The sequence below is a fragment of the Phyllostomus discolor genome, chromosome 6 (genome assembly GCF_004126475.2).
Source record: "Phyllostomus discolor isolate MPI-MPIP mPhyDis1 chromosome 6, mPhyDis1.pri.v3, whole genome shotgun sequence".
Classification (NCBI taxonomy): domain Eukaryota; kingdom Metazoa; phylum Chordata; class Mammalia; order Chiroptera; family Phyllostomidae; genus Phyllostomus; species Phyllostomus discolor.
Genome location: NC_040908.2, coordinates 87,904,059 through 87,927,010, shown reverse-complemented (window position 1 = coordinate 87,927,010; position 22,952 = coordinate 87,904,059). Strand labels below are relative to the sequence as shown.

The 22,952-nt window shown below is 33.8% G+C and overlaps 1 protein-coding gene and 1 long non-coding RNA gene across 2 annotated transcripts in view; one reads left to right on the top strand and one right to left on the bottom strand.

Moving 5' to 3' along the window:
- RDX (radixin) overlaps positions 1 to 22,952 on the bottom strand; it is a 70,883-nt gene that overhangs the window by 33,817 nt on the left and 14,114 nt on the right. The window contains 4 exon segments of the mRNA XM_036028597.1: positions 1,413 to 1,687; positions 2,189 to 2,284; positions 7,867 to 7,950; positions 17,391 to 17,464. Of these exon segments, the coding sequence (XP_035884490.1) occupies positions 1,413 to 1,687; positions 2,189 to 2,284; positions 7,867 to 7,950; positions 17,391 to 17,402 (467 nt within the window). The 5' untranslated portion in view covers positions 17,403 to 17,464.
- Positions 6,144 to 22,651, top strand: LOC118501208. The gene is made up of 3 exons (XR_004903827.1): positions 6,144 to 6,158; positions 11,078 to 11,082; positions 22,080 to 22,651. It is a non-coding gene; the product is annotated as an uncharacterized LOC118501208 (long non-coding RNA).

Genomic DNA, 22,952 nt, shown 5'->3' with positions numbered 1-22,952 from the left:
ATCCTGAAAAAGACAAAGTTGGATGAATCATGTTACCTAATGTCGAACTATACCAGGCCATAGTTATTAAAACAGCCTGGTACTGGCATAAAAACAGACACAGAGATCAATGGACCAGAATAGAAAGCCCAGAAATAAACCCGCACCTTCAAAGTCAATTAATATTCAAGAGAAGAAGCAGGCACATACAATGGGCTAAAAATAGTTTAGTCAATAAATGATGCTGGGAAAATTGGACAGATATGTGCAGAAAAATGAAACTAGACCAGCCTTTTACACCACACAGAAGAATAAATTCAAAATAGATCAAAGACTTAAATGTTAGACCTGAGAACATAAGAATCATAGAAAAAAACATAGGCAGCAAAATCTCAGACATTGCACATAGAAATTTTTTTTTTCAGATATATCTCCCCAAGCAAGGGAAACAAAAGAAAAACAAATGGGAATCCATCTAACTAAAAAGTTTTTGCACAGCAAAGGAAACTTTCAACAAAATAAATAGACAACCCACAGAATGAGAGAACATAGTAACGGATACATCAGATGGTAGGCAAAGCAGAATGATTATCCCCATTTTGCGGATTCAGATATCAAGGCTCAGGGACTTTAGGTTTCATACCCAAAGTGACATAATTAGCAAAGACTAGAATCAGTACTCAAAATCTAGGCTTCCTGTCTAATGATTTTTCTTATGCCATACTACTTTAAATACTTACAGAAGCAGCAGTATATTGCAGATAAGAACAGAACATTAAACTAGTAGTTTGAAAACTGAGTTTAAAATGTGTTTTAAGCCCTGGCTGGCGTAGCTCAGTGGATTGAGCACGGGCTGGGAACCAAAGTGTCCCAGGTTCGATTCCCAAACAGGGTACATTCCTGGGTTGCAGGCCATAACCCCCAGCAACCGCACATTGATGTTTCTCTCTCTCTCTCTCTCTCCCTCTCCCTCTCTCTCTCCTTCCCTCCCTAAAAATAAATAAATAAAATCTCAAAAAAAAAAAAAAACCAAAGAAAAAGCTTTAAAAAAATAAAAAAAAATAAAATGTGTTTTAAAAATTAAAATCTTAATCTTATTTCTATGGGAGAAACACAGGCTGCTACTTACTCCCAAAAGGATTTATTATGCACCTATCTGCCTGTGTAAGAATTTTTATCAAGCAGTAACAGTCACATTCTCCCCCATGTCCAAACCTGATGTATTGTTTATCTTATGGAAATAAAGAGAGGAGAGAGAAAAGGTTTAGGTAATTGCAGACTATATAAATCTACGTAGCTACTGAGTCATGATTTTTAAAACCGTACTCTCTGATTTAGCTGGCAACCTAACATAGTTTTTAAGAAATTCTATTTACAAACTTCTAAAACATAATATTTCAGAGAATATAACATAAAAAGTATGTTTCACTTACCGCTGTGGTAGGAGTCTATCGTTAGCCAGGTAGCCTGGTTTGTGAATCTCTTTGTTATAATCTCCGTACTTTGCTTGGACAGCGTAGGAAGCCAAAAGGACTGCAGTTTCTGGAGGGCAATATATCTCATCATTTAAGATAGCTTCTTTGACTTGCAAGAAGAAAAGTCTCTGGGTTATTTCTTGAATTAATTCCTCAGAAACATCTTCAGGAAAGAATTTAGCTCTAAATTTGAACTGTAAAGGATTCTCTTTTTTAACATCTTGCTGTGTAACCTGAAACAGTAATTTCAAGTATAATCAACAAAAACCTTAATATCAAAATGACTCAATCTAGTCACATCAAACCCTTTTTAGCAAAAAGTAGGATGTTAAACAGCAGTAAAATTCTAAATCTGTAAGATTCTATACTTTTAAAAATATATCTGAGAAAAAAGATTCTATGATTACAAAAATTATCCATAATGTACAGATCCTACCTAATAACCAAACTGTAACTTGTCTTGAGAAGCTTATTCTGTAGATGTTTAAATAGAAGTACTAGGTTACACCTAATATTTCTTATGTGTTAAGTTGTCAAATAGGAAAGTGAACTTTTCTCTAAGAAAAGTTAATGCTGCCTTATTGAGTTAAAAGACATGACACCTTTAATGATGCAGAGATAACTGCAAAAGGAAGCCCAAATCAGTCAGACCCTAAGCTTTTCTGGCACAAATTCAAGATCATTAACTTCCAAGTAATTTAGTTATTAGCTGAATGTTATTATACATACTTCACCTTTTTATTTAGTTTGAGCCATGTAGAATAACCTTTGCTGTCCACGTACTGCAGCCCAAAAAACCAGACTTCACGCAAACCAACTGTTTTCACCACCTTAAAAAATGAAAGTCCATTTCACTTCAATATTCATACTATAACTAGATGGCATTATACTTCAGAAGAAAAACAAAACTATATAGGTATTATAGATATATTCCATTGTTATAGAGAATCTCTTTCATAAATTTAACATGTTAATTAAAGGAATATTTCTAAAAACTTAAATTCAGGTTTGTATATTAAGTTTTATAATGTCATTTCACAATAGTACTTGATCCATTTTTTTATACCTCCTTTTTCTTCTCAATTCCCATTATGATCCAAACAGATAACAAGAAGAGTCTGGGAAAACAGATATAGAGCTGCCGTAATCCCATTTTACTATTTCAATTTACTGCCACAAAAAACGCAGACTCATGTAGCCACTATGGAAAACAGTATGGAGGTTCCTCGAAAAATTAAAAATGAAACTGTCTTATCACCCACCAATTCCATTCTGGGTATATATCCAAAGAAACCCAAAAGACTAATTCAAAACAATGTATGTACCCCTAGCCCTGGCTGGTGTGGCTCAGTGGATTGAGCACCAGCCTGTAAACAGAAAGGTCACTGGTTCAATTCCCAGTCAGTGAGAGGCAACTGATCAATGTTTCTCTCTCTCTCTTTCTCCCTCCCTTCCCATTTCTCTAAAAAAATAAATAAATAAATAAAATTTTGCACCCCCATGTTCCATTTACCCCCACAACTACACTATCAGTTAGGCAAGGCAAACAGTACCATTTTGGTGACAAAGAGTCTCTGAAGACATTTAAATGCCACGGCCCAGGTTTTCCAGCTGGTGATAACCCCTACTCCTTCCCTTCTCTCACCATTATACATTCTATGTTCTTCCCTCACGGGGCAAGAAACCATTCTGGGAACATGCCATGAATTTTATCCTTCTTCAGCTTTGCTTTTGCTTTTTCCTCTGTTTACAATGTTTCTTCTATACTCTGACCACCTGTTGAATAATTTATTCCTTAAGGCCCAGCTCAACTAACATGCTTCTGTGAATGAAGCTCTGCTATCATCCAAATCAAATAAATGAATCACTTGTTCCTTGATGTTCCCACAGTACTTTACCTATACTGCTATTAGAACAAGTGCTCTATCATATCATAATTAACTGTACTGGCAGTATGTCTATTCATCTTAATATATATGTCATCTCAAAGAATGCTTAGTTTGTGGTAGGCACTCAAAAGTATTAAGAGTAAATAAAGTGGTAATCTAGGACTTATAGCCAAGATTGTACCAATACTTAACATAGCATATTTTTTAAAATCTATATTTAAAATAAAATGAGAAAACAGAGCCAGAGGAAATTAGAGTTTATTAACATTTAAAAAGCTTTACCGCAAGATTCAACATTAGTTCTTAAGTGGTAAATATTGTTTTTTTTTTAACTTTTAAATCTAACAACATGCCAGGTGCTCTGACTGGTATGGCTCAGTGGGTTAGGTAACGCCTCGAAAACTGAAAGGTCACTGTTCAATTCCAGTCAGGGCACATGCCTGGGCTGCCAGCCAGGTCCCCAGTTGGGGGCATGTGAATGGCAACCTATCAATGTTTCTCTCCCTCCTTTCCCCTCTCTCTAAAAATAAATAAATAAAATCTTTTCAAAAAATACCATAAAAATATGCCAGGCTTTTGGTTTCAAGATAGAAAAACTGAAGCCTTCAGTTTGCTTTCCTTCTCTTGAAAAATTTCACTGAAATGATACACACACACACACACACACACACACCAAATTAAAAAGAGGAAAAGTTATTTAGCTGTGCTAAGAAAGGTTACCATAAATAAAAACCCCAAACCTGACAAATTTCTGGATGATCTGGGATGTATTGTAAAAACTCATACTGATGCAAAATCTAACCAATGCCAAACAACAGAACTTTCACCCAGATAATTTATCTTTGGCAGCAGAGCCACAGAAAACATTCCTGCTCAGAATGGCAGTGAAGGAAATTTACACAGGTCAGGGACAAGAGAGAAAAGGCTATCAAAGTAGCTGGCCACAGTTTCTGCCTCCAGGCTTTGTGTAATTCACAATGCTAGCTAAGTAAAAGGGGAGTTGCCACAGTAGGCACCTATAGTAGTCTTAACTTGAGGCTACCACAACAAACACCAGGAAGAGCAAGAGCGCTCAGCTGTGAAATTCCTGAAGAGGTCCTGTATTTACAACAGCTCTTTGCCTACTTCTGAAAGTGTTCTCAGAACCTTCCAATCACATACATGCACAGGGTGAGGCAAAAGTATGTTTACAGTTGTGAGTGCACAAAACAGAATTTATTCTTGTATTAATAAGTATTCTACTATTTTCCATAGGAACAACTGTAAACCTATTTTCCCCCATCCTGTATAAATAAAAAAAAAAATGCTTGGGCACATAACTACAATATATGTATCTTTATTTGTAAGTTATATACATGCTATCATACATATAAAGCACATATTTTTAAAATAATTGAAAGATGAAAGACAAAAATATAAACATTTTAGTATTTTTTTCTTGCATCCTAAAAGATCATGGATGGGGAGCACTCCTTTGAGGTTATAAATACTCTACTGTAATCCCCCAAGTAGAGCTGAAAGATGAGGCTAGTAAAGGAAGAGTCCGCAGTGAACAATGAATGTTAAGCACTCAACTAGAGCCTCCTACACACAGCAGATGGCCTCAAGCCAACATCATAATTAGAAGAGAGACTTTGCTGCAGGTGGACTCATGTAGCTATGTACCCTCATTTGAGAGTACCCCTACCCTCTTGGTCTGTTCCTGGCCTAACCCTGAACCTACCTACCTGCTAGCTCACCCCGTATACTCACTATACCCAAGGTAAAGCCTGCTTTTAGATCCTTACACTCAGGCTCTGAGTGAAGGAATGCCAAGAAACAGAACAGCGACTAGTAAGAATTGTCAAGAGATAACAATCCTTAATCTAGACCTTCATTTACAATGAATGACATACAGTATACATGTGTGTGCTGTGTGCATGTATGTAAAATACTGTTCTATATACTTTACATGAGATCTCAATTCTCACTTCTAAGGGAGCAATGTTATCATCATCCTAATTGTACAATGGAGAAAAATGAGGCAAAGGCAGGAATCTGTCCCAAATTAAACAGCTATAGCTAAGGACTCTACTGTAGGCAGGTATGGCTGCTGAGCCCGTATTTTTAAACTACTATACATTACTACATTACAATAAATAGTAATATTTATTTCTATTATCCAGGAGTTTCATTATCCCTGGTACCCAAGCTAAAACAATTCTGCTTAATAAATAACAAATTTATTTCTCAGCGTCAATACCAAAAAGATCCACCTGCTGGTTGGTTTTTGTTACCACAAGCATTTCACTCATTTAAGTAACATTTCAACTTGCTATGAAGTACAATAAATGCTAATTCATTCATATTTTTATTCAAATAAGATAGGCTATATATTTAACAAATAGGAGGTCTAGAAGAATCAACATAAGTAGATATTAATTCACAAGGTAAAACACCTATAATGTAGAATGAATGTAGCTGCTTATGAGTTTGCTTTAAAAAATTGCTTACATACACACAGAAAAAGCCTTTCACCTTCCAAAAAGACATTATCAGGGCTTTGAAGATCATTAATTACCTAATCAGGAGATTAAGTATACCACTTTCTCAAGAAGAGAAACAATTTTCCAGGAATTTTAAATTTGTATTGCATTATTATATTTGGATCGGTATGTGATAGAACGTCACCTATTAAAACCAAGATACGTAATAGACTATTTACTGCTGTAACACAAGAAACTCCCTCATTTTCTAAGGCAGTGATTTTCAAATTTTTTGATCTCATGGCACACATAAACTATTTACTAAAATTCTGCAGCATACCAAAATATATGTTTTGCCAATATGACAAAAATAGGTATAATTTTTAAATTTTATTGATTTTAGAGACAGGAGAGAAAGGGGGGGAAGAGAGAAACGGAGTTGGGAGGAGGTAAGAGGGGGCAGAGGAGAGAGAGAAGAGACAGAGAGAAGGAAACATTGATTTGTTGCTCCACCCATTCATGCATTCATTGGTTGATTTTTGTATGTGTCCTGACTAGGGAATCAAAACCGAAACCTTGGCATATCAGGTTGATCCTCTAAGCAACTGAGTTACCAAGCCAGGGCAAAATAGGAGTAATTTTGATTCATTCACTCTGAACGGCTACTGTTGTGTTAGATGTCATTTTTTTATTGACAATTTAAGAGTAAAGGGGTCAGTGCCCCTGACTAAATAGTCAGGTATTGCATGTTTTAAAAATTATTGCAGCACACCAGTTGAAAATCGCTGCTCTAAAGCCAAATTAATCTCACCACAGACTATTGCTCTCTCGTTCATATGTAAAAGTTAGAAGTCTCAGGCCATGCAAGATACATCACTTCCCTCCTCTCTGCAATTATCAATTCACCTTAATCACCTGACCCTGGACAACAACCTCTTTCTCCTCCTTTCCTCAACAGCTTATTACTCAGAACATTGCATACAGCATTACCTGAGGAGCTTAAACTAAAAAACAAAAACAAAACTAATGGTTTAAAGTAGGCCCCAGATAATAAAATTGGAATTTCTAGAGGTAGTTTCCACGCACTGCCCATACCCCATTTTTTTTAAACCACGAGTGACTAAAATGTGCACTCAGGAGAGAGAAAAAGACAAAAATCAGTAATCCAAGTTCCTTAACATGACATCCACGTTCTAATACCAGGCTAGCAAACAAGCCTAAGGCATCGAAGTGTCATTTGGTGCCTACTTACAGCCTATAATTCCCTGTGTCTTTGCTCCTGCCACCCCATTTGTCTAGAATATGCACCCATTCCACTAGGTGGAATGTCTCAGATTTCCTTTTAGCCTTCATTACAATGATTTGCACAGCAGATATAAATATGGATGGACCTTGAGAATATTATTCTAGGAAAGTCAGTCAGTCAGAAAAAGCTAAAAACCATACAATTAATTCACTCATATGTGGGATATAAAACTGAAACTCATAGATACAGGCAATAGCATGGTGGTTACCAGAGGGAAGGGGGTAGAGTAGTAGTAAAGGGTAAAGGGGGCCAAATATATGGTGACAGAAGATGATTTGACTTGGGTGGTGAGCACACAATGCAATATACAAATCACGTATCAGAGAAATATATACCTGAAACCGGTATGTCCTAATGAACCAATGTCACCCCTATAAATATAATAATTAAAAAAAGGTGAAGGGATTAAGAAGTACAAATTAGTAGTTATAGAACAATCCTGGGGATTTAAAGTACAGCATAGGGAATATAGTCAATAATATTGTGATAATTTTGTACAGTGCCAGGTGGGTACTTGAAATATTGAGGGGAACACAAACTGCTACTATTTATTTTGTTTTAATTCTATCACACAAATCTAGGAATGAGAAGGAATATCTACACAGCTGTTCAAGATACCTGAATAGGTACTGTGAAAAATACCAGTGCTACAATGTTGCACTATTAGTAAAGGTATAGAAAAACAGAATGAAGTGCAATAGCATTCACACTATGGTGTCAAAAGTTGCATATTTCATCTGGTTAAACGATACCTGGTCAAAAAGTTGTTTGCCAGTTGTATTGGGCTGGATAGCAAATTCCAGCTCAGCATCCATTGTGGTTACTCTTACGTTGATCTATAATAAAAACGAAAGAAATAATCAGTAGGAAAGAGAATACACTTTAAAAAAAATTTATTTTAGAGAGAAGGGAAAAGGAGGGAGAAGAGAAGGAGAGAAACGATGATGTGTGAGAGAAACACCAAATGGTTGCCTTGGCCTTCAACACCAAGGCTGCAGGTATCGAACTGGCAACCTTTTGTTTTGCAGGACAATGCTCAACCAACTGAGTCTCACCAGTCAGGGCAGAATACACTTATTATTACGCAAGAGAAAATACTTTTATCTGATTTCTAAAATAAAATGATATAATACACAGGCAGTAAAGAGCAAATGCATAACTGTATCTAACAGTTTCTTTAATAGATAAAGTGATAAGGTTTGATTTTAATTATAGAAAACCTTAAATCTACTTGCAAAACAAAGATCTTATGAAATCTTCTTTTAAGAACTTTTATGAATTCCTAACATATACTAGACACTAAGCCATGAGTTTTCCATATTCTCATGTCATGTAACCCCTGCAACAATACTTGGAGATATGCTCATTTCTAAAGAAATTGAAGGAGTTTCCATCGTGTGCACAATGACACATTAATATCAAATGGAGAGCAGGTATTTAGTATAACTTGGAATTCTTTGAATGTCATTCACTATCTCATATTTCTTTAAACACAAAAATCAGATAGTTTTATTTATACTGCAAATGTATTCTTCACCTTATAAAAAACATTCATCCTGCCCTTTGTTAGATTCTATTTTAAACTCTTAACTTTTTTTGTGTGTAAATACCTTTCTAGTTGGATTATTTTACCAAAAACTTAACATGCCTTGACCAAAATAATTTTAAATCCAGAATAGCATCTTTACTTAGGATTCACAATGATGTGGTGCAAATATATCTTTTAAACTTTAACTCCACTATTATTAGAACTCTAAATCAGACTGACTTCTCCTTACACCTTTTACTCATTCTAAAAACCATAACTTGTATACCTATAGATCTTCTACCTTCTCTAAATCAAATAAATCTTATAGATCGTTCTTTCTTTAAAGTAGTATCAGGAACTATTGATACACATAAAATACATGTAACATACATAAACAATAAAGCATAATAAAATAAAACATAATAAAATAAAACCAATTGTGACATAATAAGAAATACATATATTTGGTCTTCATCCTGGTTCCTGGAGGAGCTCCTAAAGCCCTTGGAATTTCCTAAGAGATATGAGGAGCGTCTTTTGTTATTCATAATAAGCCCCTTTCACACATACCAGAGTTTATGCTAATGAGTGGACTCTAGATGGGATCTTAAATAGCATCACTATGGGGGTGGTGGGGTGTTAGCTAGAGAAACCAACTATGTGATTAGAAGAACCAACAACATTACTAGAGCCACTCACCCCAACCTCAGGGAGGAGAGTAGGAACTGAGTTCATCATCAATGGTCAATGATTTAATCAATCATGTCTACATAATGGAAGTTTCATAAAAACCCAAAATGAAGGGGTTCAGTGAGCTTCCAAGTTGGTGAACGCACCCACATGCAAAGATGGTACACCCAAATTCTACAAGGACAGAACCAGTACTAGTAAGTACAGTGCTTCTCTGAATTCTGTGAGCTATTATAACAAATTATAGAAACTGAGGAGGGAATCATGGAAATCCCCAACTTGTAGCCAAACTAGGTAAAAGTGTGCATAATCTGGGACCTACTACTTGTGACTGGTGTCTGAAGTGTGCAAGGCAGTCTTATGGGGCTGAGCCACTAACCTGCTGGGTCTCTGCTAAACTCCAGGTAGCTGGTGTCAGAATGAATTAAATTACAAGACATACAATTGATATCCACCCAGAATTGGAAAATTGCTGGATATGAAAAAACCCACATGTTTAGAGTCAGAAATTTTGTGAGTGAAGTTTTCCTTTACCCATTAATCTGTCATTATCCCTTAATGAGAAATGACAAATAATATTGCCTATACCAGTGTATTTCTTCTTTGTGAATTTCCCTGTCCCCAATCCCCACAGGTAAGCACTAATGTGAATTTTGTGTTTTGTCATTCTGTTGCTTTTTTAAAAGAGCACAGTTCTATCACAAATGTAGTATCTATATGTAAAGTCAATTTTTCCTGTACAATTTCACTTTTCTTGATTTTTAACTATATTAAAACTATACAGTACTTACTAATGAAGTATTCTTTCTTGATGTGGGCAATGGTTACATGAGTATATTTTATGAAAATGCATCAACTCATGATATATGATATATTTGATAAAAAGAGTTAACAAAAAGTATATCACACTGTAGTTTGGTTTTCCACAATTATAGATCTAAGATTCACTGATGTTGTTAAGTAGTTTTTATTGCTATACAATCTATATTAGCCAACAATTTATTTACCCATTTTCCTGTCAATAGACAGTTTCCAATTTTTACCATTAAGGATAATACTGCTATGAATATTCTTATACATGTCTCCTAGTGCCTATGTGCCCAGACCAGTTTCTCTGGAAGTATAATACCGTATTTTTGGACTGTAAGACACACTTCCCCCACCTCCCATTATTTGGGAGGAATAATGGTTGTTAATGATGCTGTTGAGTTCTGTTTATATTTACATTGGTGAAATATTATGTTATTTATGTTATTAAATATTCTATCACATTTTTTTGCCTCAAAATTTTTTGTCCTACTTTCCTCTTCTAAAACCTATGTGCGTCTTATGGTCCAAAAATATGGTACTCAGAAGAATTCCTGGGAAATAAGTTATGCATACCTTCAACTTTACCATGTAACGCTAAATTGTCTTCCAACATGACAGTATCAACTTAAATTTTCATCAACAGTGTGTAAGAATTCTTGCTGATCTGTATTTTCACCAATAGTGGGTATTAACAAATTTTTTTAAATGTCTGACAAATATAGTGGATGTAAACAAGATTTTATTATGGTCTTAACGTGCAGACAGACCCCTAGTTCCTAATGAGGCTGAGACATTTTCCTGTGGGTGGGATGCAGAATTCTAAGATGACCCCCAGAACCTCTATCCTGGTGTTACTCTCATGATTATGTTATATGACAAAGGGAATTTTGCAGATATCCTTAAGGATACTAGTAAGTTGAACTTTAAATAGGAAGATTATGTGACTGGGCCTAAGCTAATCATGTGAACCCTTTAAAAGCAAAGCGTTTTCTCTGAGTGGTTATACAAGTCAGAGAGGTTCAAAATTCGGAGAGGAATTTGACACAAAAGGTTTTCCATTGCTTAACAGGTAGGGTCATGGGACAAGAACATGACGGCAGCCCCTAGGAGCTAAGAGTGACCCTTGGCCAACAGCTAGTAAGAAGATGGGAACTTCATCCTCCAGTTAAAAAAAAAAATCATCATTTTACAAGGAAATCAATTGTCCCAATAAAAGGAATGAGCTTGGAAGAGAACCCCAAGCTCTAGATGAGAAGGCAGCTGAGCTAAATCTTGATTTCAGGCTAGTGAAACCTTGAACAGAGAACCCAGTCACATCATCCCACACTGCTAACCTACAAAACTGAAAGATATAAATGGATATTGTTTTAAACTATTAAAATTGTGGCAACTTTTTATAGAGCAACATAAAACTAATACAGTGTTTATTGTCTCCTCATATTTGAAATGTCTGTTTTTGTCTACTGCTTATTTTTCTACTTGGGTTGTCTTTTTCTTACTCCTATGTAGGAAATCTTTATATATCCTAGGTACTTTGTCAGTTATATGTGTTACAAAAAAGGTTTTCTACCAGTTAGAAGTTTGTCACTCTACTTTATAAAGTACCTTCTTTATAGTAAACATATCCTTAATTTTAATATTGAATTTATCAATGTTTACATAGTTCTTTTGTTGCCATATATAAGAAATATTTCTCCACTCCAAAATCAGGATATTACCTAATCAATACACATTTAATATTTTCCTACTAAAGTTTTATTTTTCATAAGTTGTCTTCAATGATTTTTGCTTATGATCTGAAGAAGTACCATTTCATTCTTTAATCCCATTAGGATAAAGATATGGAGATTTAATATATCTAAATGATGTATACTGATTAGTTAAGTCATACCACAAAGATGACTGTCACCAAATCAAATGTCTAGAGGTATGGGTCTGAATCTGTAATTATTCTGTGGCATTGGTCAATTTAGCCATCCTGCCAATACTATTAAAACAATGTATATTGTCTTAATTACTATATCTTTAAATAAATCTTGATATCTGGTAGAGCAAGTCTCCTCTCATTATCTTCAGAACTATTTTAACCATTCTTAGCTCTTTGTTCTTTCTCTTGGCTTCATATAAAATTGTAAACTTATCATTATAAATCATAATCAATATCCTATCATGATCTACACTGGAACTACACTAAATTCATTAACACAACAAATTCTCTTGGGGTAATGACAACTTTTCAATACTGACTCTCCTATCCATGGCTATGGTTCTCTCTGAGATTTTAGGTCCTCTTTAATGTCTTTCAAAAAAGTATTTATAAATTTCTCCATAAAAATCTTATTAACCATTTGTTAAGATATCTTTCTCCTAGTTCATTATGGTTTCATAGCTATTATAAATACAGGCCCACAATCCCCTGACACCCTAAAAACATTAAAAAATGAAGTTTATTAGCTAATTTCTAGCAAAAAAAATTGTCTTGGAGTGATATGAAACTAACTAGTGAATTAATTCACCCCACTTCTAATGAATATTCACATACTGATCTACAGAAGTATTGTTTTTGAGATAGTGCAACAGACAACAAAAGTTTCATGATAATGGCATGTACACATAAATATGGCCTATTAGCTTCTACAATCCAAAAAATCCCAAATATTAAAACTCATCTAGGTTAAAGGCTTTCCAATGCAGGATTGTGAAAATGATGAAATACCTTTCCAATTTTTTTATGGTTTTGCTTCTATAGAAATGCAATTGGTTTTTAATCAATCCTTTTATCAGTTCCCTTGCCAACTGTTACAATAAGCCTGTAAATATTTGTGTTTACATATACCAGGAGCCAAAAAACTCTTCCTGTAAAGGACCAAATAGTAAATATTTTAGGCTTTGTGGACCATAAAGCCTGCTGTATCTACTCAACTATGCTACTATAGCAACAAAGCAGTTATAGATAATAAAGCATACTATGTCCCAATAAAACTTTAGACACTGAAATTTGAATTTCATATAATTTTCACAAGTGAAATATTATTCTTTTGATTTTTTTCCAACATTGAAAATGTAAAACCAGTCTTAGTTTACAGGCTATACAAAAACATGTGGCGGGCTAAACTGGGTCAATGGGCCATAATTTGCTAGTCCTTTATATAAAAGAAGGATCTTAACATCTTTGTTAGGTAGGATAGGTAGCAAACCAAGGCACAGAGGAAGAGGGAGACATGTCTCACTCACTAACTCAGCAGTCCTAAGCCTGGTCTGATAATATTACCAGGTGTTCCAACTCCACAAGAAACACCATGCTAACACGGGAGGGCAGCCCTTGAAATTCTATGAATCTTCTCCACTATCTGGGAACAAAAACCTTTGAAACTGTCTTTCACCCTAAGACCTGAAAGGCAGGAGAGGGGTCCACAGTGCCCAAAGGAAGAAGCCCATAAGACAACTTTGGTTAACTGCCTACCTCTGCTCACTATCTGTTTATGAGGGAGTCTCTAATGCTTACAGAAAGAGCCCATCAATAACTGTGGGTAACTGCCCCAACTTTAATTAACTGCTTTCTGTCACATATCTATTTTATAAAATATACAAATGCAGTCTGGAGCAAGATAAAAGATTTGGGCTAACAGATTCCTACACATACCTAAGTTTGGGTAGTCACGTCCCCCCGGGAAAGCTGGCACCATCTTTACCTGTCAATTGATATGTAACTTCTTCACCCTCATCCCACCAACTATGTAAGTCCTCAGAACAAAGGACTCTTGCTCTTTGCTGTTTGACCACACGCCTCAGGCCACCCCAGCATTTGACCACCCTTACCCTGTTTTGCCTGTGTCTTTTACCCCCCACCTTAGCTAGGCCTGCTCTCTTCCATGAGAATGAATCACCAATAAACCCTGATTGCATGCTAACAGATTTGCTGATCTGTAATTCTTTACTGCGTCAGCAAGGAGAACCAAGTTTCTGGGAGTTTCTTCCATAACATCTTCAAAACAGTGTTTTTCCTTTCCAGTTTTTGAGCTTTTGGCCTGTTTTTCTGCATAGGTTTCTCTGTTCATTGTTGAAGAACAGTGATAGTGTGTATCTTTTATCTTGTTCCATTTTAAAAGAAATGGTTCCATTGTTAACATATTAACAGCTTTTGCTGTAGCTTTTCTTCTATACCTAGCTTCAGAGTATTGGTTTTTGTTTTTTAAATCATGAATAGTTGTTTAATTTTAGCAACTGCTCCCTCTAAATTTATCATATAATTTTTCTCTTTTAAGTTGACCATGATAATTGTGATACAAAATGCTTATTATCTGACCACCAAAATGTAAAAAAAATTAGTTGGACACTGAGTTACAGAACAGTATCTCTTGCTAACAGATATGGCTATCTGACTAAGCTCTTACCCACAGAGCATGAGCAGAGGAGATACAGGCCACTTCCATGCTGAGGCATAAAAGCAAGGTATGAGGCATGTTAGCAAGTTAACATGCTTCCCTATGGTTTTTCCTTCCTTCCTGCCGGCTGCAATCCAACATAGCAGTAACTCACCTTCAATTACAAAAAACAGTAACGCCCTAAGCCAGAAGTCCTCAAACTTCCTCTTCATATTAGAAATTACAAAACATCCCAAAATACTTTTGTTTAGTGGGTTACATATAATCATATACCACATTAGAAATTAAAACAGAAAATTTTAAGATATTAATTCATTTAAATGTAACAAGAATAAACCTACTAGACATTAACATAAATGACATAAATACAAATATCACATCAATATCTTTAACATAAAAGCACTATAAGGCAACTTTTAAAACTTTTTCATTTCATCCTAATGGTAATTTTCTGAGGTGATCAAAGCACATTATTAAATCAACTTTATTTTACAATTTAAAAAACATCTACAGAAGTTGTCACTTGGCCTAGGTTACATATCTACTAAGCATAAAACTGGGCCAACAAGATCAGTGTAAAATATGAAGATCAAATTAAATTTCTCCAAGCCTGCATTCTGAAATTCTAAACTTTCTTCTTTTTCATTTTTGGGAGAGTGGAGAGTGGGGGTGACTAATTGAACACTGAGCTAAAAAGTTTAAAGGAAAAATTACTGTTTTTCTTTTCTTTAAATATATTACTTTGAATAGCTTAAAATATTTTCTTTCAGAATTTTATGCATTAACAACACATAGTTCATACCCAGCTGTACGTACAATTTTGAATCCTTACCCTAAGGAATAAATAATCTCCACTCAATTACACTGACAAAAAGAGTTTTCCAAAGCAGTTGCAAACTTCCACATTCCTTTGAGAAATATATTAGAGTTCCAGTTGATCACATACTTACCAACTTGATACCATCAGTCTTCAATTTTAGCCCTTCTAATGAGTACAAGTTGTATCTCATTATAGTTTTAATGTGTGCTTCCCTGATAACTAAAGATATTGAGGATCTTTTCAAGTGTTTGTTGGTCATTAATATATGTTCTTTTATGAAGTAGTTGTTCAAAGATTTTCTCCACTTTAAAAAAACTAGTCTTACTGAGTTCTGTAAGAACTTTATATTGGGATTATTCTGCCTTACCATTTTTCTTATTACTGTTTTTAATTTTGATGAAATCCAATTTTTTTAATGGTTCAAACACTCTGTGTTCTTTAAGAAACTCTGCCTACCCCAAGGCTGCAAAAATGTTTCCTCGTGTTTTCTTCAGAAATTTTATAATTTGGGCATTTGCATTTAGGTCTATGATCCATTTAGAGCTAGTGTTCTGCGTAATGGCCATATGAGATAAGGGTTTATGTTCATGCTTCTCTGTATAGATAAGTTTTTGTTCCAATAACATTTGTTGGAAACAATTTAATTTTGTCATTGAATTCTATGATAACCTTGTTGAAAATAATAGTATTTTCATTATAATATGTATAGTTGTATTTTTGTTCATCAATTCTATTAGCTATTCTTTCAACAGTACCACACTTTCTTATTTTTATAGCTTGTGAATAAGTCTTGAAATTCAGGAGTGTTAAAAGTTTTCTAACTTTGTTCTTTTTAAAAATTGCTTTAGTTATTTCATATACATTTTGGTTTGGCAGTTCCATGTACATTTTACAACCAATCAGCTAGTCAATTTTAGTCAAAGAAGCCTGCTAAGATTTAACTGATTGGAATTACAATCAATCTACCATTACATTTAAGGAGAATTGACATCCTCATGTTTTCTAGACCTATCTAGACAATATATACTTATCTGTATATTTAGGTCTTTAGTGCCCCAGAAGTTTTCAGTATAGAAATCTTGTACAGACTCTGTAAATTTATTGCTAAGTATTTTATGTCTTTGATGCTGTTACAAGTAATTTTTTAAATTTTGCTGTTAGTATATATAAAAACCCAATTTTTAAAAATGTAACCTTCTGTCCAACAATCTTGAATTCAGTTATTAGTTCTAGTAACTGCAAATAGAAAAATTTACTTCTTCTTTTCTATGGTTATGACTTTTATTTCTTTTTACTTTTCTCTCCCTCAAATAATGCACACTTTGTTGCCTGCTAAGTCTTTAAAGTAATTCCAGAGTGATATGCACACCAGAAAATTCCAGTAAGTATAACCAATAATTTTCTTATAACTGCCCAAAAGAAAATTACTGAAAAAAAACCCCCTGAAGTTTGTTAAATAAAGAACATTTATCTTAACACAAAAAGAATAAGACTTAGTGAAGAACTACATTATTATAAAACTAAGTAAAATGAACACACATGTACCCTTAAGTAAAAAATATCCAAGACTATATAATATCAGCAGTGGTATCACCAGCATCAAAGCCAGGATTATGAGACAAATATTAATGCATGAACCTCTCATTCCTCCTTTTAACAGTAAGTTGTTATTTACTAAGCACTGAATGTATACCAACTTCTTCTAATGCTCACCATATGTATCTCCATTTTATATATGAGGAAATTAAGAATTGGAGAGACTGAACTAATCTAACAAATGCACTCAAGTTAAGTAGCAGATCCAGGACAAGCATTGAACAGTTTGATCCTAGAACCCATAAATTTAATTTTAACTGTGATGTTACCTATACCTCTTCTTCACTGGCCTACATAATACTGCACTCCAGCCACATTTGTCTAAAATAAATAACAGTAACAGTAGTGTCTTTTTCTTCCTAACAACTCTACCATAACACTTGGTCTTGTTCCAAAAGGAATTTAATGCTATATAAGTAGTGGCAAAAGTAAAATAAATATACTTACTGGTTTCGGCATTTTCTTTCTTTTTGTCACCTTCTTTAAAAATTCTTCACTTTTATAAGTTCTGTTGTCACCTTCTGTAAAGAAAAAGAAAGCATAATTGATCTATTATCTTTTTAATGCTTTATTTAAATATATGTATAGAATAAAATTTAAACATTTTATTTATCTTTCTTTTAATTTTTATTGAATTTTGGGGGGTGACTGATAAAATTATGTGTTTCAGGTGTATAATTCTAAAAAATTAAAACATTTTAAAATGTCAGTTTAAAGTAACAACTCTCATTTTATTGTAATTTTCTGTTCTCTACTATTTTACATTCTATAAAAATATTTATTTATAGCTGTGATTTAAAATAGCATGAGTCTCAAATAACATAATAGTATAAAGCATATTGATCACCACTAACACTTTAATTAAGAGACAACACACAGCAAGGAAACAAGGGCCCAAATGCTGTCTGTTGAGTCAGATTCACCTAACAAGACCCAGAATGGCAGACTCCAGAATAGTAAAAGTTGAGGACAGGTGGATTCAAAGGCTCAAGAAATGAATTCAAAAATACTTTTCAACCTTTTTCCTGTATTGCTAAAGACAAAGGAAATTCTGCCTAATGTAAACTGTGAAAGATAACTTTATAAAAAAATATTTTTTCTTCTTTAAAGTTTAAAAATCCAAGTAGAGAAAATACATGAGTAGCTTATTCACCCAAAATGTACAAAACGGCCATAGTCTGCACAATAGCATCTGCATTCTACTCATCAGCAAGTTTAGGGTAACTGTTCTTACAAACATCTAACAAAACTGGATGTCCTCCCACAAATCTACCTAAAGATCAAACAGTCTTAGTCATTATTCCCTGCGCAGAAAAAAATGATTGTAATCCCAATTTGAAAACCTACAGTGAGAACTGTATTAAATAAATTATTACTTGAAGATCAGCTTATTTTGGTAGTATCTCTGCCAAGAAACTTTACTCATTACACTAGCTTCAGCTAAATTAATCTACAATTAAATTTTGTGTTTTAAAACTATATTAATTGCTTTTTAAGATTTATAAGTAATAAAACTGAAAATTCTTCAAACTGAATAAAGTTAAAGCATTGAAATTAAGGTCATTTCCCTAAGTTTTACTCAATCACGTGCCAATAAACCTCTCTACAAAGGGAACTTCCGAGTTTTTTATCTAATACACTGGGCTGGGAAATTCAGTTGGAAGTAATAAACTTCTCATTTCCTAACTCTAATCATTTCCTTAACTCTTAGCTAGGAAATGGTAGGTAGATATTCCCTTCCTACAGTCATCTACTTTCATGAACCTAAATATATTTCAGTTCTATCTTTTAATTCCATACCCTCTTAGTCCCACTTGCATTGCCTTAGTTCAGATCTCTCTCATCTCAGGTCTTAAAACAGCTTCCAAATGGACCTGCTTTAAACATCTATAAGCCAGTAACTCCAAAATCTGTATCTCCAAAACTTGCTTGGCTAACTTGGCTTGCTCAACATATAAAGATTATCTCAAATATAACATGGCCAAAACACTTAAATCCTTACTCTATAGGTGAATCTGCTTTCCTATGAAAGCCTTGGTGATATATTTCTAGAAAGCTGTTCACTATATTCTTTCATGATTTTTTTATATCTCTACTACATCTGCAGGTATAATCCTCACATCATTTCCCTTTCTGCCTTCCCTTTTATTTAATTAATTTTGGCAGAAGTTTGCTTAGTTTATTGGCCTAAAAGCACCAGCTTTCATGTTTTGTTTCTTATATTTTTTTGTTAATTTCTGTCCTTTTCACCATCATTTTCCTTGTCACTTGTTGGCTTGACTATGTGGCCCATTTTCTAATCCCTAAAACTCAAAAGTTACCTAAGTAATTTCCAGTCATTTTTCTTTTCTAATATGTGCATTAAGGTCATTAACTAAGTATGTCCAAGGTTAAGGTAACTGCAAATTAAAATGATCTCCCTATTTTGCCAGTTAGAATATTTTAAAATAATCTGTATCTGAATATGTAAAATAACCAAATATGTATACATTAGTATACTTAAATATTAGAACACGTGCTCTATAAATATTAATTCAGAATACTGTTTGCTTTATCTCATATGTCATAGAATACTTTTCTTCAGACTCCTAACATATGACACATGAATGTATCAAAACTTTTTGAGTCACAGTAAATTTTCCAGATTACATAACCACTTTTTGAATCAGTACATTATACAATCATTGAAATTTTTATTCTAAGCCACAATTACCCCTTTATACAAAGTATTAGAGGACTTTTTCCCTATTTGTACCCTTGGGATATATTTTAATATCTATAATGTAGCCAGAGTCTATTATTTTTAAGTGATTTTTAATCCTCCCCCAAGGATATGTTTTTATTAATTTTAGATACACCGATGGGCTTCCTCCCCATACCTACCACCTTCCTGCATGTGCTCAGACCAGGAACCTGCCACCTGAGTATGTGCCCTGACAAGGGATCAAACCTACAACCTTCTGGTGTATGGGACAAAGCTCCAACCAACTGAACCACACAACCAGGGCTTAAGTGATTTTCTTTTTTAACATCAGATCTGTGCTAGATTTCTTTGCCTCTTATCAGATGAGCTCTGTGAGCTTTCCACACTCACATGCACTAAAAGGCACTTCAGGTCAATGTGCCCATCTTGAACTTTCATGTTCAAGAAAAGAGAATATGAGAATTGCAATTAGAGTTCCAAAGAACACAAATTTAAATACCGTTTTTCTGAAGAATATTTTTTGAGAAAACATCTTACCTTCTATTTGAATCCATAGAATTTTTCTCAGTCATTACAGTGGTTTCCCCCACAGGTGTTTATATGTAATATTTCATTGTTGTTTACCTCTGTTTCATTTTCTAATTATGAGTTCTAATCACTACTAAGAACTTTTTAAGTTTTCAGATGAAACAGTGAGAGGCCTGGGGGCAGAATATTATCTTTTTATTATTTATTTCTAAGTTTACTATAGTACAGTCGAAAAATTCACTTAGATTTCTTTTATGTTAGTACCTGGTCAGTTTAGTGTCTTTTTTGACTGTTCCAGATATAAATAAAAATGTATTTTCTGCACTTGATAAGCTAGACCAGTATTTAATGTTTTGTTTACTGTCTATACTATCATTCATTTTATTCTATTTAATCCAGTTGAAGAAAATGGATTAAATTTTCCCAAGTACAATTATGGATGTTAATTTCTTCCTGTAGACTGCCATTTTTTAAAAAGATTTTATTAATTTACTTTTTAGAGAGGGGGAGGGAGGGATAAACAGAGTGAGAGAAACATCATTGTGTGGTTGCCTCTAGTATGCCCCCAAGTGGGGACCTGGCCATAACCCAAGTATGTGCCCTGACTGGGAATCAAACCAGCAAACCTTTGATTTGCAGGCTGGCACTCAACCACTGAGCCACACCAGCCAGGGCAGACTATCATTTTTAATTTTTATGCTTTTGGCTATTTTCTTTGGTGAGCACATGTTTATAATTGTTACACCTTTCCAGTAAATACTTTCTTTTTAATTAATAATTTAATTGCATATAGAACTCTACACTGATGGTTATTCCCTCAGCATTCAGATGATATTTTTCTGGGATCTATTACTGCTGATGAGAAGTCAGGAGTCAATCTAACTCTTCTGAGGCAATATGCCTTTCTTCTCTGCTTTCTTTTTTTAAAAAATTTAAGAAGATGGGGGTGTTCTTCAGATTTACTTCTACTATTTATTTTGTTCAGGATTTGGTAAGTTTCCTTAATCTGACAACTTACACTTTATATAAATTCTGGAAAAGTATTAGTAATTGTTTCTTCCCCATTTTTTCTCTTTATTCAGCAATTCTTCTTATACACATACTGGGTATCTTATTCCCTAACCATACCTACTTTTTCATATTTTCCTTCTCTTTATCTCTCTGCAGAACATTCCTCCAATCACTAATTCTCCCCAGTTGTTTTTAATGTCCATATGTTTAATATTCTATAATATTATCTTTTAATTCCAGAAATTCCTTTTATTGCTTTTAAAAAATGTTTGTTAATAATGCCATATTATTTTATTGTATAATTTGTTTTGAATCCTTTTATCCCTATAATGCTTATTTTATGTCACTACATTATTATTTTACTATTTTCAGTTTATTATAGCTTATTTTTTAGAGTTTGTAATTTTGGACAGAAAGCCCATGTCCTTTGCCAATGTGGGAGTCTTACAAGCCTTGAGTTGTGTATGTGTCCCTAATAAAGGTATTTCAGATTTGCTCCTTCCATAGTACAATAAATTTTAATTGTCCTAGACTAATTTTTACATTTTCTCAATCCGACATTCCACTATCACATGAGACCCCATGACCACACTCTAGAGAAGTTAGCAAAGACTGCTCAGGTACTGATCATGGGCAATCTCTCTCATCAGTAAGGAACAAAGCATACAAAGTGAGCATTAAATATATGCCAGGGTATAAGCGAAGTTAAAGCACTCAAATTATAGAAGTCCCATTTATTAAACACAGAGCTAGTTAGGCAGATAAATAAATATCAAGTATGTTGATCTGCAGAATTTCTGAAGCTATGTTTTACTCAAATACTAGAACTAAATAAAGGTACAGTATTTTTTTTCTGGTTGTTTAAGAAATAAGTTATCCAAGTTTTTAATTAGAGTTACTTCAAGACACAAAAAACCATATTTTTACACAAGCTAATTAAGTTTTTTACATCTCCAAAAAGCCTATCAAGACCTAACCAAAGTCTTTGCAAAGAAAGATACGATTAACTTCTAAAAGAAGCTTCTAAAAATGTTTCTTTTCAGACCAGTGTTCTCTCTTAAAAGTCAAGTTAATCTTCAATCTGTTTTACTTCAGTTAATTATAAATTATCTGAGAATAATAATACAGTTCTACCTCCTTATTTACCAGGTGAACATAAAGTGATTACTTAACAATGCCTTGTATTTATATAGCTGTGTGTTCTTATACATCACTTAATTTTCTCTTAATAAAAATTAGGAGACAAACAACATATGTAGCATATGGATACTTTACACTTAAAGAAGCATCTGTATAAAAGTAACTTGTCCTAAATCACATGGGTAATAAATGACCAAATGGCCTTTTGACAACTAGAGTCCAAAGTTCTACCATATACCAACTTGTCTTCTTTTTGTATTAAAAAGTGGGAAAATAATTTCATTTGTGAATATTTACTCAAAGAAAAGAACAAATGTGTAAATGGTATAGTTACAAAGATTCTAATTACAGTGCTATTTATAAAAGTGTACGTAAGACTGAGAAATTAGTCAAGTGAATACTGAAAGGTTAGTTAAGAGGTTAGATATATCTGTAGGCTTTACTAGGCAAAAAATACAGCAATCAAAATGTTACCAAAAATATTAAATTACATCACAAATTATTCACAAACTACTGAGTAAAAAGGCAGATTATAAAACCATATATGCAGTATCATAGTTCTTTTTAAAAAGTGTAACAAGACCAGAATGATCACACTCCAAAATATAAAGTCTCTAAGAAATTAG